General features: G+C 39.5%; 1 protein-coding gene across 1 annotated transcript in view; it reads right to left on the bottom strand.

Annotated features, from left to right (window-relative positions):
* The window catches only part of rapgefl1 (Rap guanine nucleotide exchange factor (GEF)-like 1), a 37271-nt gene extending 24754 nt beyond the window's left edge, over positions 1 to 12517 (bottom strand). The window contains exon 1 of the mRNA XM_043228524.1: positions 11409 to 12517. Coding sequence (XP_043084459.1) covers positions 11409 to 11790 — 382 coding nt within the window. The 5' untranslated portion in view covers positions 11791 to 12517. The remainder of the gene's footprint in view (positions 1 to 11408) is intronic.
* Positions 12518 to 13405: the final 888 nt, after the last annotated feature.

The following is a 13405-nucleotide window of genomic DNA, read 5'->3' on the forward strand; positions in this document are numbered from 1 at the left end:
GCAGATGAGGCACAGAAGACGCAAATATGACACCTTTCCGCCTTGCATGCTTTTTTCTTTATTTAATCCCTTCTTTCTCTGACGGCCCCCACATTCTGCAGCTTCTTTCAAGCATTTTCCTCTTTTGACTCACTAGTTTACATTATGATAGAGCTTAAAGTGTAGCAAATCTCCTGCCCAGATTGGCACAACGCGCATCTCTTTAACTGACAAGAGAGGGAATAGAGCAAAATCCAACACCCACCCTGATACCCACACACACACGTTCTGATACCCACACAAGCACATGCACACACACACACAGTCGCTGTCAAATATAGAAACAGCACATGCTCTCGAACAGTGAGAACGAAATGCAAGTGGGAGTTCAGACGGACACCCATCACACATTCTGAACACCCATCGTTCAGACAAGTGAAAAGCACTCCCTTTATTTTCATCTTAAGGTCAAGAGATGCTCTTGCCAACTGAAAACACCATAATCCTGCAGCCTTCAGACGATGGGAGGAAACGGGGTGTGTGCAGCTGAAGAACCGACTGCAAGAATTTCAGTTTCAGCTAAGATGACCTTGATGAGACTAAACGGGGATCAAACTCATTTCAGTCTTTGTTTAGAAGTCTTAACATTAGAAGAGAGATCTTATTGTCCTCTGTTCATAGAGGCTCAAAGTCATTTTTGCTTAATTAGACAATTCAAATCTTTGAAAAATGTAATTTTTTTCACCTAGAGAGATAATTATAACATACAAAAAGTAGTCAAATAACATCTAACTGAATTTTTTTTTCTTTATAATATAATATAATCTTTATAATATAATATAATATAATCTTTATAATATAAGAAGCAATACAATACAATAAGTTTAAATAGCCATTCACACCGTGTACTATAATACTATAAATAATGCTATTTTCACTATTTGCCTCAGGTATAAACAACATTTTGGATGGACCCCTCTGATTTTCAACATGAAAGAAGTAAAACCACGAGGTAAAAGATGACAGAATTATCATTTTCGAGTGAACTATCACTTTAATTAAATACCAATAATCTCACAAGTGTCTCCCTAGAGTTTCTAGAAAGCTTTTATTCCCAATTATTTCTGAAACCGTACTCAGAATTGCCAAGATAGCAAAGTTTGTGGTCAGAAGCCTGTGATTTCTCTTCAACATTTTGGAGGTGAATCAAAACAAATCAAAATGTAAATTATTAGATTTTTTTTATAAGACACTGTTTATTTTAATATATTATACAAACTGTAACGTCAGTCTCAATTTACGCTGTTTGCCCTGAATTGCAGTCTTTCTGTATGTGTGTAAAATTTAAAAGTTTAAGTATCTTTATTTAAAGTATAAATATAGCCAGATCAGTTCCTCCAATATGTTATATACAGCATGTCTATATGTTTCAATATTTAATGAGTGTAATATGTTTCTATATAGTCCTGTGAGGCACAACATGTCTCCACATATAGTGGATTTACAATAAAGCTCAGTTATCGTATTAATGCATTTATAGGCCTGCATACTTTGTAAACGTCATAAAAAGAGCTGAAGGTTGATTATAATTGGCCAACCCCTAACAACACATACTTAAATGAAAGTATGTTTCCAATCTGACAAAAGAGACAATTTCATTTTCACGTATAAGTGGTTTTTAGACACTGGGATGTCTCCAGGTTAGGGGGTCACAGGGGTTCACGCTCAATAAACGGGGCTGAGCGTCCCAGCTGCACGGATGTGGTCAATGTAGATAGTAATCAGCTGGAGATGTGAGATTGGGATTTCAGAAAAGCGTAATGGAGAGGAGCAGGGTGGCGTTACATAAACCATGATAGACATTCGGTTACCATGGAGGCCTTATCACATCTAAACCCCCCACTACCCACGCATGCTCTCCTTTCTCTTCCTCACGCCGTCTTTTCTCCGTCTCTGCCTCGCTCACGTTGGTGCCTTTTGGCATGACGCACCGTGTGTGCGCATTCGTGTGTGTTTTGAAGGCCTCTGCTCATTCTCCGAGGCTGTATGCCCTCGTTCTCTGTATCTGCTTCATCTCGACCCCCCCGCACAAAATCCGTCCGTTCTGGGAGGCATTTCACCCTTCAACTCCCATCTTTTCTTTGGCTCGTAACACAAAACACCATCATTCACATGCAAATCTCCTCTGGCGGGCTGCCAACTATAAGTAAATACACAAGCGCCGCTGGAGGACCGCTGCTATTCCTGAAACAATCCTTTGAAATAAACGCTCGTGGTGAAAACTTCCCATACAGTTTGGAAAGAAGAAAGCAGGTGCAAATGAAAATACTTGCGCAAAAGCAAGACAAAAGCAAGAAAGAGACCATGTCGAGCCACCAGCCTAGCACACACACACACACACACACACACACACAAAAACACCTTACGGCCTGTAAACTAAAACAGAGCTTGCTGAATTTAGAAGCAAGCCACTTTTTTAGGTCTAACCCAGTTCAAACTGGCCCCAGGAGAGATCGTTCCTAGATCAGGACTCACAAAAAGCATTTTTAAAGTCTGCTCTCTGGTCAGATGGGAGAAATGATTTGAAACCTCTATTACATAAGATAAAATTGAGAGGTGTAGTTCTAATAGCTTGACTACATCAGTCTAAGATGTGCCCACATGAAAGCACGACACAACAGATCTCAACAAGAACATCAGTGAACACCCATGCAAACAAATCCAAACCCACAACAGAGGGAATAGATTCATTTTGCGCTCTTTTGTTTGCCTATACCATGTGCTCAACCTGTGAACCAAGCTCTTAAATTATGTGATAACGCTCGAGGCGTTTCGCAAATTTTCTTGCAGCATTTATTGAACTTGAATGTGTTCAGTCTTATCACACAGTTTCTGCAAAAATGGTATGAACATTTATTCAGACTGTAACATATACCATTCAAAAGGTATCTTTAAGGGGTTACTCCAACTCAAAAACTAAATTTTGCCATTAATTGCTTTACCCCCACGTCGTGTCAAAACTTTGGAGATATTTTGGATATAAACCGAGAGGCCTGTGACTGTCCCCATTGACTGCCAAGTAAATTACACTGTCAAGGTCCAGAAACGTATTAAAGACATAGTAAAAATACATTTTTATTTAATATATATATACATACACACACTTTTATATTCATGAAGCAATCCTGGAAAAACTATTTCCAGCATTGATAATAAGAAATGTTTCTTTAGCAACAAATTAGCATATTATACTGTTTTTTGAAGGAACATGTGACATCAAAGACTTGAAGACGAAAATTCAGCTTTATATCACAGGGATAAATTATATTTTATAATATATTCAAATAGAAAACAACTTCTTTAAATTGTAATAATATTTCACAACATTACTGCTTTTACCGAATTTTTAAGTACCCAAATGCAGCCATATACACTTATTAATGTTTAATATTAGTTTTCCTGTCCATGCATGGTCTTGGTCACGTCAACACAAAAGTCATTTCTGTGCAGCAGAAAGTTTTTTCAGTGACACCAATAAAGCTATAAAACTATAAAACTATAAAAATAATACTATCCTATAATGTTCACTGATGAATCAAACAATAAAACCATTTACCAAGAAAGAGAATTGGGTAAAAGTCCTGTTGCTTTTAAAAGGTCATCACACACCTCAATGTCATATACACAGCAGATATCCTCAAGCCAGCCCGTGTTTGTAAAATACTGGATACACACAAACTTTCAATGAAAAATGTGTCACTTTCTGCCTCCCATGGCTCTTTTTCCTGCAGGCGAAGAGAGAGATCACACACCCAGCTTATCGTCACAGCGAGAACGGCCCCAATACTTCAAAATAGCATCTAACACACGTTTGATTAAGACGATCATCAAAGCTAAAAGCTCCTCTATGGCTCTTGCTTTCTACATAATCATTGCTCTCCTCCACTAAAGTGAAAGAACTAAACAAATGAACTTCCTCGCCATTGTAGTATGCAGCGATTGATATTACTCCTGCCTACGCTCATTGCTTTCTGCATTACTGTTTATGTCTGTGATCTAGAAGCATTAGAAGCTGCTCGAAGGGTCTGTATCTTCTCTGGTAAGCTGCTTCGGAAGGAGGCTTTCCATGTGCGACTGCTTCTTGGTGGGAGCGATCACTGCGTGCTAATCACATCCTTCTCTCTAGCAAGCAGGAGGCTGTTTTCAGGCTGTTATTAGGGCTGTCGGTCAAGCCACTGATCCGGGAGCTCGAGGCCATCTGTGTGTGTGTGCACGTGTGTTTGAGTGTGCAAACCGAGTGGTGAAAAAGAGCAACCTCTGCTGTCACTTCAAAGGGGCGTCACGTGGCGCATTTGCTATGGTTTGATTCAGCCTCTGACTTGCACTGACTGCAATGCTGTTTTTGTAATGCAGAATGAAAAGAGCGGAGAGAGAGAGAGAGAGAGAGAAAGAGAGATCAGAAGTGGTGCCTTATAATCGCTTTCAAAAATTGTGTCTATGTAGCTGGAGTGTGATATTCTGCACTAACATCAGAGCGAGAATTAGGGAGGGTTTGGTGTATGGGAATATGGTGCTTACACAAGACATGACCCACCCATAAGAAGGTCAAAACTAAAAGATTACTTGTTTTAAATAAATGTACGTCACCACGGTTTTCAAAGGGCAGTGACCACAAAAGTAAGATCGCAGGTTAATGCGAGTACGAATCTTCACCTTGTGGTAAATAGACACTGGCAACCCAAAATAGCGTTCGTCTGACGAGGTAACCATAGCAACGGTCGACTGCTTGTGCACTTTCCTTCGGATTGAACATTAGAGAATAGTTTTAAAAATTTAAATGACACAATAAACTATATATGTGCACTGTGTATAAAACTACAAACACATACAGTATAGAAAGAAAATATTTATATGTATATACATTTATATTGTTATATTATATATATATATATAAATATATTTAATATACACATAGAACTTTTATTTTGCTTTATATATATCAGATGCAATTAATTGCGATTCATCATTTAAAAGCACTAATAAATATATAACAAAACATTTTAAAACATTAAAAAATCTAGTTGGTTGGCTAACAAACTATACTAGGGGTGTTCAGAAAGAAAGGGGTGTTCAGAAAGAGTTCAGAAAACCTCATAACGTGCCCTAAAAGACATTGCATAATTCTAGCACTTGCTTTCCACTTCTCCCTCTGTTCTCTGCTTCCATTTACCTCATCTTCCTACACCTCCACCTCCTCTAAAGGCGCCAGTTGCCATGTGAACAGGTGCTGAGACTGAGAGGCTCCTTCACACAGGAGCATTTCTGCTAAGAGGACTAGCGGGACCCAACACGCTCACACAAATATCCATTTCATGACATGAAGAAAATAGCATCCTAAAACATTTATTTAAAAAAATAAATTTCTCCAACAAATTCTGAAGCAGCACTACATGCATCCAACAGCAACCCTGGAATGCACAGAGAAAAAATAAATGATAGATTTAAAATATATATTATATATTTTGTGCAGCACTGTAAAATATTGATTAAAAGGTTCAAAACAAATTAAAATGGACTACATTTGGAAAATGGACTACATATTCCTCCTACATTTGGAAACTAACGTGCTAATGTTCTTACGAGCAAACATTCTTCCAGCAACGTTCATTCAAAGTGATCTGAACCTCAACAATGTTCTCAAAATGTTAGCACATAAACATTCATTTCATTTCATTTTCCGAAATGTTTTACTTGGATGCTGTCTATGTTGCCTAACGTTTCAGTTTTAAATGCATTGGGGGTTTTTTTATAATAATGAGTATTCCATTCATTTTCAAATAATCGAAACATTTTTAAACATTTAAAAAGCTGGACATTTTAGAATGTTCATAAATAACATTTCCGTAACTTAACAGTAACATAAGCAAAATGCAAAAGCAAGGCCATGTGTTTGCATTAACTGATCAAATGTGTACACTAAATGCAGCAAATGATTTTTATATAAAAAAACATCTACCACTCCATAAAAAATTATTTTGCTTTTTAGAGAATAGCATTGAAAAATAATAGCAAACTGTATTGGAATCGACTGTGAGCTCTATTTGCTTAGTGAGTGTTAAGCTGTACCCAAAGTTGTCTAAGTTTCCTATGCATGAACAGTTCAAACGAGTCACATATATCACAAAATATAACAAGCACTTGAAAATGCCCTACTGTATACTACCACCCCCTCCACAAATACATCAGTCCTGCAGCATTAATAAACATATTCAAAAAAATGAAAAGTTGCATTGGACACCATAGCTGCTCTTCAGCGGAGCGCTGCCCAGGTGCGTGGATAAGCACAAAATGAGTGGGCTAACCATTACGGATCAAGAAGAAGGGGGGCGAGAGGGTGATAGACACAGAACGAGAGAGAGATATCTCGCTTTTCCTCATGATGTTATGTAAAGCCTTGCAAAGGGAGGCCAGTGAGTGGGCAGCCATTCCACTCTAATCCCTCACTCTTTTCAAAAGAAAAAAAATGCCAGCATTCCTCCTACACAAATACACTCTCTCTCTCTATTTCTCTCTCCATCCATGCATTTATTTCTTTCTCCACTCTTGCTCTCTTGCTGAAGATTCTTTAAAACACCCTCAGGACAGTTTCGGCCCACAAGAAAGCAGCACATGGAGAGTGAGGTGGTCCTTACACAACCAGGCCTCAGTCCAGAGACTACCTACATCTTTATATGCCTTCATTTACTTTTGATGCAAAGCAAATCAGATATGCTAAACCTTTGCACATATGACTACAGAATTTTTCAAGCCAATCTTCACGAGCTGCAAATGCCATCACGCTGGAACCACAGGAAAATGACGTTATGAAAATGCTGGCGGACACCACAAGAACGCACACAGAACCAAAGCTTCATTACTAACAATCTTGAGATGTGAAAGGCGTTTAAGAGTATGGCTGGAACTGTTTTAATTCATTATTTTAATAAAACACAGAATTACATTTGGATTCATTTGTGGTTTTCACACATGCATTATTCGGCTTGTGCGGATATACAGTGATGTGAAATCATAGCACTAAACAGACAACACAATCAGTGCTGTAGTCTATTACAGTAAACATGTGATTCATTTAAGTTAATTATTTTAAAGAATAACTCGCACACACACTGTAAAAAATCCTGGGTTAAATACAACCCAGCGCTGGATAAAATATGGACAACCCCAGGGATTAGGATGTTTTTACCTTGCTCGGTTCGTCCTTTTTTACCCAGCATTTTTTAGAGCAGCACGAACTGTGCAATCTGATTCCGATGCAAACTTATGACTCTAATTATGACCAGTTTGTTTTAGTGAAATGCATATCACACTCTTACAGCTTATTGTTTCTTTTAACTAGGCATAATCACTAAATGGTTCCATGGGGGCTCCAAAGTGGTTCTTCTACGGCATATGGAAGCATTATTTTTAAGTAGAAGTACATATACTATTGTTTGAAAAGATGCAAAGAGATTTTGCTAAGATCCAAAATATAGAAGCATCTACAAAGACAGCAATTACTCATTCGGTCAATGGTTGCATTGTTTGCTGATGAACTGACTGCGCATCAGGAGACAGGACTGATATGCAGCTTGTCTTGAACGACTGATTCATTTGAGTTGATTATTTTTAGTGAATCAAGAACACAGAGCAAACTGTGCAAATGTATGACTCTAATGATTCTCTTTCTTTAATACAGCTTATAACTAACTGTGAAACTTAAATCAGTTAATCAGCTGTTCACTGAAAGGTTCCTTTTGGTACCAAAAAAGGGTTTTCCATGCAAAAGCACCCTTTTGGAAGCTTTATTTTTAAGTATGTACATTGCAGCTAAATGGTGTAGTTACATCATCTACCAGCAGGGGCCACCTGAGCTAACACGCTATCTCTCCAAAACCATTATCACAACAAGAAATTTTTGTTGACGGCAAAAACATTAAAGCATGAAAGCACAAACCACCCCCCTCGGCACAAGTGGAAGAAAATTTCCCAAAATTGGCAATCACCACCACTAACGAATCACATAGCCATTACACAGATCTTGCCCTGCCCACGGGAACTTTGTTCTGACACGCCAACCAACAGAACTACTGTTGCCTCTGGCTCACAACTGGAAGGGCTAAAGGTAAACAAAGTTATGTAATCATCAACTTGCTAATCTCGGTTCAATGAGCCCTACCAAATCACTCCATTACACACTCATGAGGTGTCCGTTCACATTCCAGAGATAAAACTATTTTGTAGGTGTGCTGTCTTGGAAGAGCACTACATTAGGTTCCTGGGAGACCTAGATTTCACATATAAAACCCAGGATAGACGTGTAATAAAAGCATATACACTTTTTAAGAAATGGTGTTTCATAATTTGCATTGATTCTTACATAAAGGACCTTTGACATCCATGGAATCTGTCTATTTCGCAAACGGCTCTTTATTCCGAAAGAATGTTTTTACATTTTGTAATTTATTTTTTTTATTAGTTCTTTCAAATACGAATAATTGGAAGGTTCTTTAGGAAGTCCAAAATGGTTCTTCTATTGCAAACGGAGTTTATATATTTATATATAGGTTACTTCAAAGTCATTTTAACTTGCAAAGATGGGATTCAAAATGTAGCAGCATCTACACTGTGTATCTGTCTGCAGTTACTTATTCGGTCAACAGCTGGGCTGTTTGTCTCAGTGCTGATGAATTGAGTGTGCATCACGACTGATATGCAGGCAGTGTCTTATTTCAGTGTGTTACCTCTTGACCCTGAATCAGTGGACTTCCCTCAGTCCGTAATCCACAGTCACTCCATAGACAACAACACTAGATGAGACAAATTGCAAGCCCATTGTTGGCTAATCCAGGATTAGTGGCACTTTTTCAAAATTTCCTGGGCCTCGATAGTGCCAAAATGCAGAGAAAATGTCACTTTTATCTAGAGGCAAGGCATCCCCCTTCGCAAAAAAAAAAAAAGTAAAACAGGTTGAGAATAAAGGCCAAATGTCTCAGTGAAATAAAATTAAAATCTCTTTGATATAGAGCAGAGGTTAGAGATAAATTGCTTAAAATTGCCTCCAACAGCGGAAGAGAGAGATGAGCTGTCAGGTGTCCAAGATGAATGACAGTTCAGGTCGAGGCATCGCTTTATAGGTTATCACGGGCTCTTAGATTCCAAAACAATTTTGTAATATTTCAAGCCACATTTTTTGGTTGCAAAATTCCAACTAAAGACTTCAAATTCTGCATATCCTTCAAATGCCTCTGGGTTTTTAGATTTTGCTGTATAAATTAAGCTTGGTGTAGGCCTATGCATAAACCTTTCCTCATCTTTCTACTATTCACACAAGTATAAAAACAGAAAAAAAAAAAAAAAAAAAAAAGAGCTAAACTATCCGTCATCATCATTTACATTTTATTAGTAACCTCATATGCTAATAACGCACTGAACCAATGCAAGCAGACAGTCTGGCCATCGGTTTTCGCATCAAGCATAATTCTTTCTTTATGCACCGGCATACTGTCGAAATCCCTCCAGTTTCCATGGTTACTTCACAAAAACACTCTAATGCACATGTGCAGTGCGAACTGCTGCACTGTGGCTGCAAAGCATCGCTGCCAACGAATGTGTGGGAGAGCCATTCTTCACAGCATAAAAGTCCTGGGACTTACGGGAACAGGTAACATGTATGCGCTTGCTAAAGACACCCCATTCCCATCACAACACATCACAATTTGTCATTTCCCTGTAAAGCGTCCTTTCTCTGAGACTACAATAGAAATCCCCTGACTCGGCACAGGAATTGACTCGTTCCTAGTGTTTTCTGCATACAGGTGCTCGGTGCTGTTTGTGGGTGTCAGGTGTGGGTGGCCAGCGGCTTGACTTTTCACGAAACATCCATAACACCAATTTGAGGAAAGACACAAAGGAGAACACCGTGGAAACGTTAAATATTTGCGTTCCCTTGACATAAGCTTTACCATAGCCAAAGGAAATACCCTAGCGCCGCCCTGCTTGAAGATCTTCCCCAGCCACTTCCTCATTTAGTGATTGGGTCTGTTATTGACAAACGCGAAAGCACTTTGTTTTATGACATCACTATTTGTGACCTTTCGATGTGACCTTTTAAACGATGTCAGTGCTCAATGAAACTCAAGGTTTACGGCTAGCCTTGTCTAGAAAACAGTAGTCCACCGTTGAGCCACAATTCGGGGAAATAAAGACCCTATGAAATGCAATTTATAGATCATATAATCATGGCGACAACAAAATGGTGCGAAACTCAAACCAAGCACCGTCTGCGGACTATTTATTTTTGCACTAGCAGTGACTAACATCTGTAACCATAGGGAGGGTGACTAAACTAAATAACAGAAGTGCTACCGCATTATATTACATAACAGGCAACTAGTTGTCAAGTGTAAGTCAGTTTACACAGCACAAGTTTTCCCGAAAATGAAGCTGAGATTCAGTTTGGTCATAATTATTTCAGCTTTACAGTCTGGTTCCTTTCTGGTTTGACACACCCACCTTCCACAGTTCAAGTGATCAAGTATATTTAAATACCATTATTGCTTTGCTTTTTACCATTAATCCCTTGTTACAATCATTTGCTCCAAAGAACTAAGTACTGTAAGTGAAATGTCCCCTTTCGTGTCGATTTTATTAAGTCAAACGGTTTTTAACTTTTAGTATATTTTGCATGTTTGCTCGTTTAACATCTTAAAAACATTTTGTGGCATGACATAAAAAAGACAAAAAATTACAAGTGGCCGCAAAATGGCTAACAATTTTAAAATCTCCTACAAAAGTTAAGAAGTAACTAGCGCAACTAGCATTGTGGTGATTGTGAAATTTTATCCAGCAAATTTCCATTAAAAAAAATAATAGTGACTTCACTTCCTTTGTAAACAAACATACAAGTCTTATGAAAAGTTAATTATTAACATTAGACTCGGAATCCTACAGCAGCCTAATGCATATTCATATGGATTCGTATACAAATATGGCGCGTAGGTAGAACATAAAAACGTTTACAAATTCTCTTATACTTTAATCCAACTTAAATTAACTTAATTGCATTATATCAACATAACACTGATAAAATATTATTCAGTAGATTCATGCACGTCTGCGCTAATTTAGTCACATTCGTGCATTATTACGCGAATTAATAAATACGCGACATCGCTTGAATATTCAAATTGAGATGAGGTGCATGTAAAGTGCACGATAACAGCCAAAAAAAAGCGATCAGCCGATAATCGCCACAGTCAGGCCTTGCGGAAACGATTACGATCGTACCCCACCACAGTGCGCCGTGGCAATGCCTACAGCAAATGACCCGCTCATCAAAGACCCGCCAGAGAAGATCTGTAAGCAGAGCGTGATCAGTGGACTCGTCTCACCTGTGCAGGTGGCGTACCGCTTTCCCGCCACGCTGTCCAGCAGCGCCAGCGCCAGGTTCTCCGCGGTGTCCGCAGGCAGCGGGGTCCAGTTCGTGTCCAGACTCGCCTCGGAGCTCTGCTCGTCGCTGGACAGCGACGGACTCCTGATGTCCGCAGTGGCGGAGGGCCAGCACGGCGCTTCTTCGGTCTCCGGACTGAACACCTCCCTCGCCGGGCCGCTCTCCGGAGACGTCTCCCTGAAGAACGGCACCACACGGGACAGGCTGGCCCGCCGCCTGGATGCCCCGGTGCCGGTGGCCTTCTCCCCAAAACCGCCCGCCCGAGTGAGCGCATTGGTCTGTTTCTTCAAGAATTTTTCAAGAGGCTTCATTCCAGCCGGCATTTTGATGACAGAAATCGCAAGAAGGCCCTGGGTTGATCCTAATTAATACTCAATAATGAACGCTGATGATGACCGTGTGGACGTGAGCGTCTACATTATAGCTGGGTGATGCTGGATTCCAGCGCGGTTTGGAAAACGCTTGAAGAAATTCTTCTCCGTGTGTGTTGAGGTGTCAAGAATAAAACACGGCCATGTTCAGCGTTCCCGTTACACAAGTGGATGCTGATCAAGTCCTTACTACGCTAAGAAAAAAAAACCCCAAACGTATCCCAGGGAAACCCGTCCTCCACTGCAGTCCTTCAGCTCGGGAAGGCGGCTATATGTGTACTACTACTACCATTGCCGCTGTCAACGAAGCCTCGACCGATGAGTTAATTAGACGCAATGTAATCAGACGCAAAAGATGAAAACGGCAGCAGGTATATCTTATTAATGCATATGTATAGGCTGTATAAATCAGTCTCTGCCGAGATGCTAAACCATATAAATGAATCGTCTCTACCGCAGCAGGTCTGAAGGAAACGCGCTCCTGTCGCACACGACTCGATGCTGATGAGGATTTCGCGCCTGGAGATCCCTGACCGGTTCAGTGGAATCCGTATTAGGCTTTCTCTCACGGTACCGAGTGTCTCTGCGCCTCGAGTCCGCACAAATACTGCGCTCCCTCGCTCCCACATAGACTACAGACTACACACCCTCTCTCTCTCTCTCTCTCGCTCTCTCTCTCTCTCTCTCTCTCCACCCGCCTTCTCTGCAGCTGAGTGCGTGTGTTATTGGTGGTGTCAAGAGATATTGCTCAATTGCTTTGAATCGCAGCAATTGCAGTCACAAGCTCATACACTAACACCGGATAACCCACAAAAACTAGTATTTGAAGACGCCTTTCCATTAGTTTTAATCGCACAGGTCAAAATGTGATGCATTCTTCATGTTGAAGAATTGTTCGGCTATTTAGGCTACTTTATCTGGTAACAGTACCACTGTGTTTATCAGCTACCACTTCATTTGTGCCACGCGTCTAGATATCGCAATATTTATATGCACCATTGCATTTAAAAGGCTATTATCCCTAAAGCGTTTAAATTAATATCAAAGAATGCCTACTGCACCCGCTGAACTTACTAAGCTAGTGAAAACTTAAACTCTTACCGCATTTCTAATATGGTTGTTTTGTTGACATCTCCCGTAAAGAAGCTTTAACACCTATGGAAACTTCCCGTCGCACAAAAAAAGTCTTTATAGCTTAAAAGGTACTGGAGTTTTTCAAACTAAGCAAAAAATAGTTCAGAACTATTCACTGAAAGGAATCCGAAGTGATTCTGTTATTGTCAGATCCCCTGCAAAAACACCCTTTTGGGAACATAAATTTTTAAAAGTGAATACAGTTTTGTAATGAATGTCGAAGACCTTTTGTGTATTGGCATTTGTTTTAAAAAACTGTGGAAATATGGGGTAAATAAAACAAATAATAAAAAAGTGCAAAATAAAATGTAAAAAGTCAAATAGAATTAACATTATAAAATATAAATATAAATTCAAAAGCATGAAAATTCATTAAGGAAGAACCTGAGACTAAAGTTCTGTGCTGTATCGGTTACAGTTGGCATGTGTCTTG

Source organism: Puntigrus tetrazona, chromosome 3, assembly GCF_018831695.1.
Source record: "Puntigrus tetrazona isolate hp1 chromosome 3, ASM1883169v1, whole genome shotgun sequence".
In the NCBI taxonomy this organism is placed as follows: domain Eukaryota; kingdom Metazoa; phylum Chordata; class Actinopteri; order Cypriniformes; family Cyprinidae; genus Puntigrus; species Puntigrus tetrazona.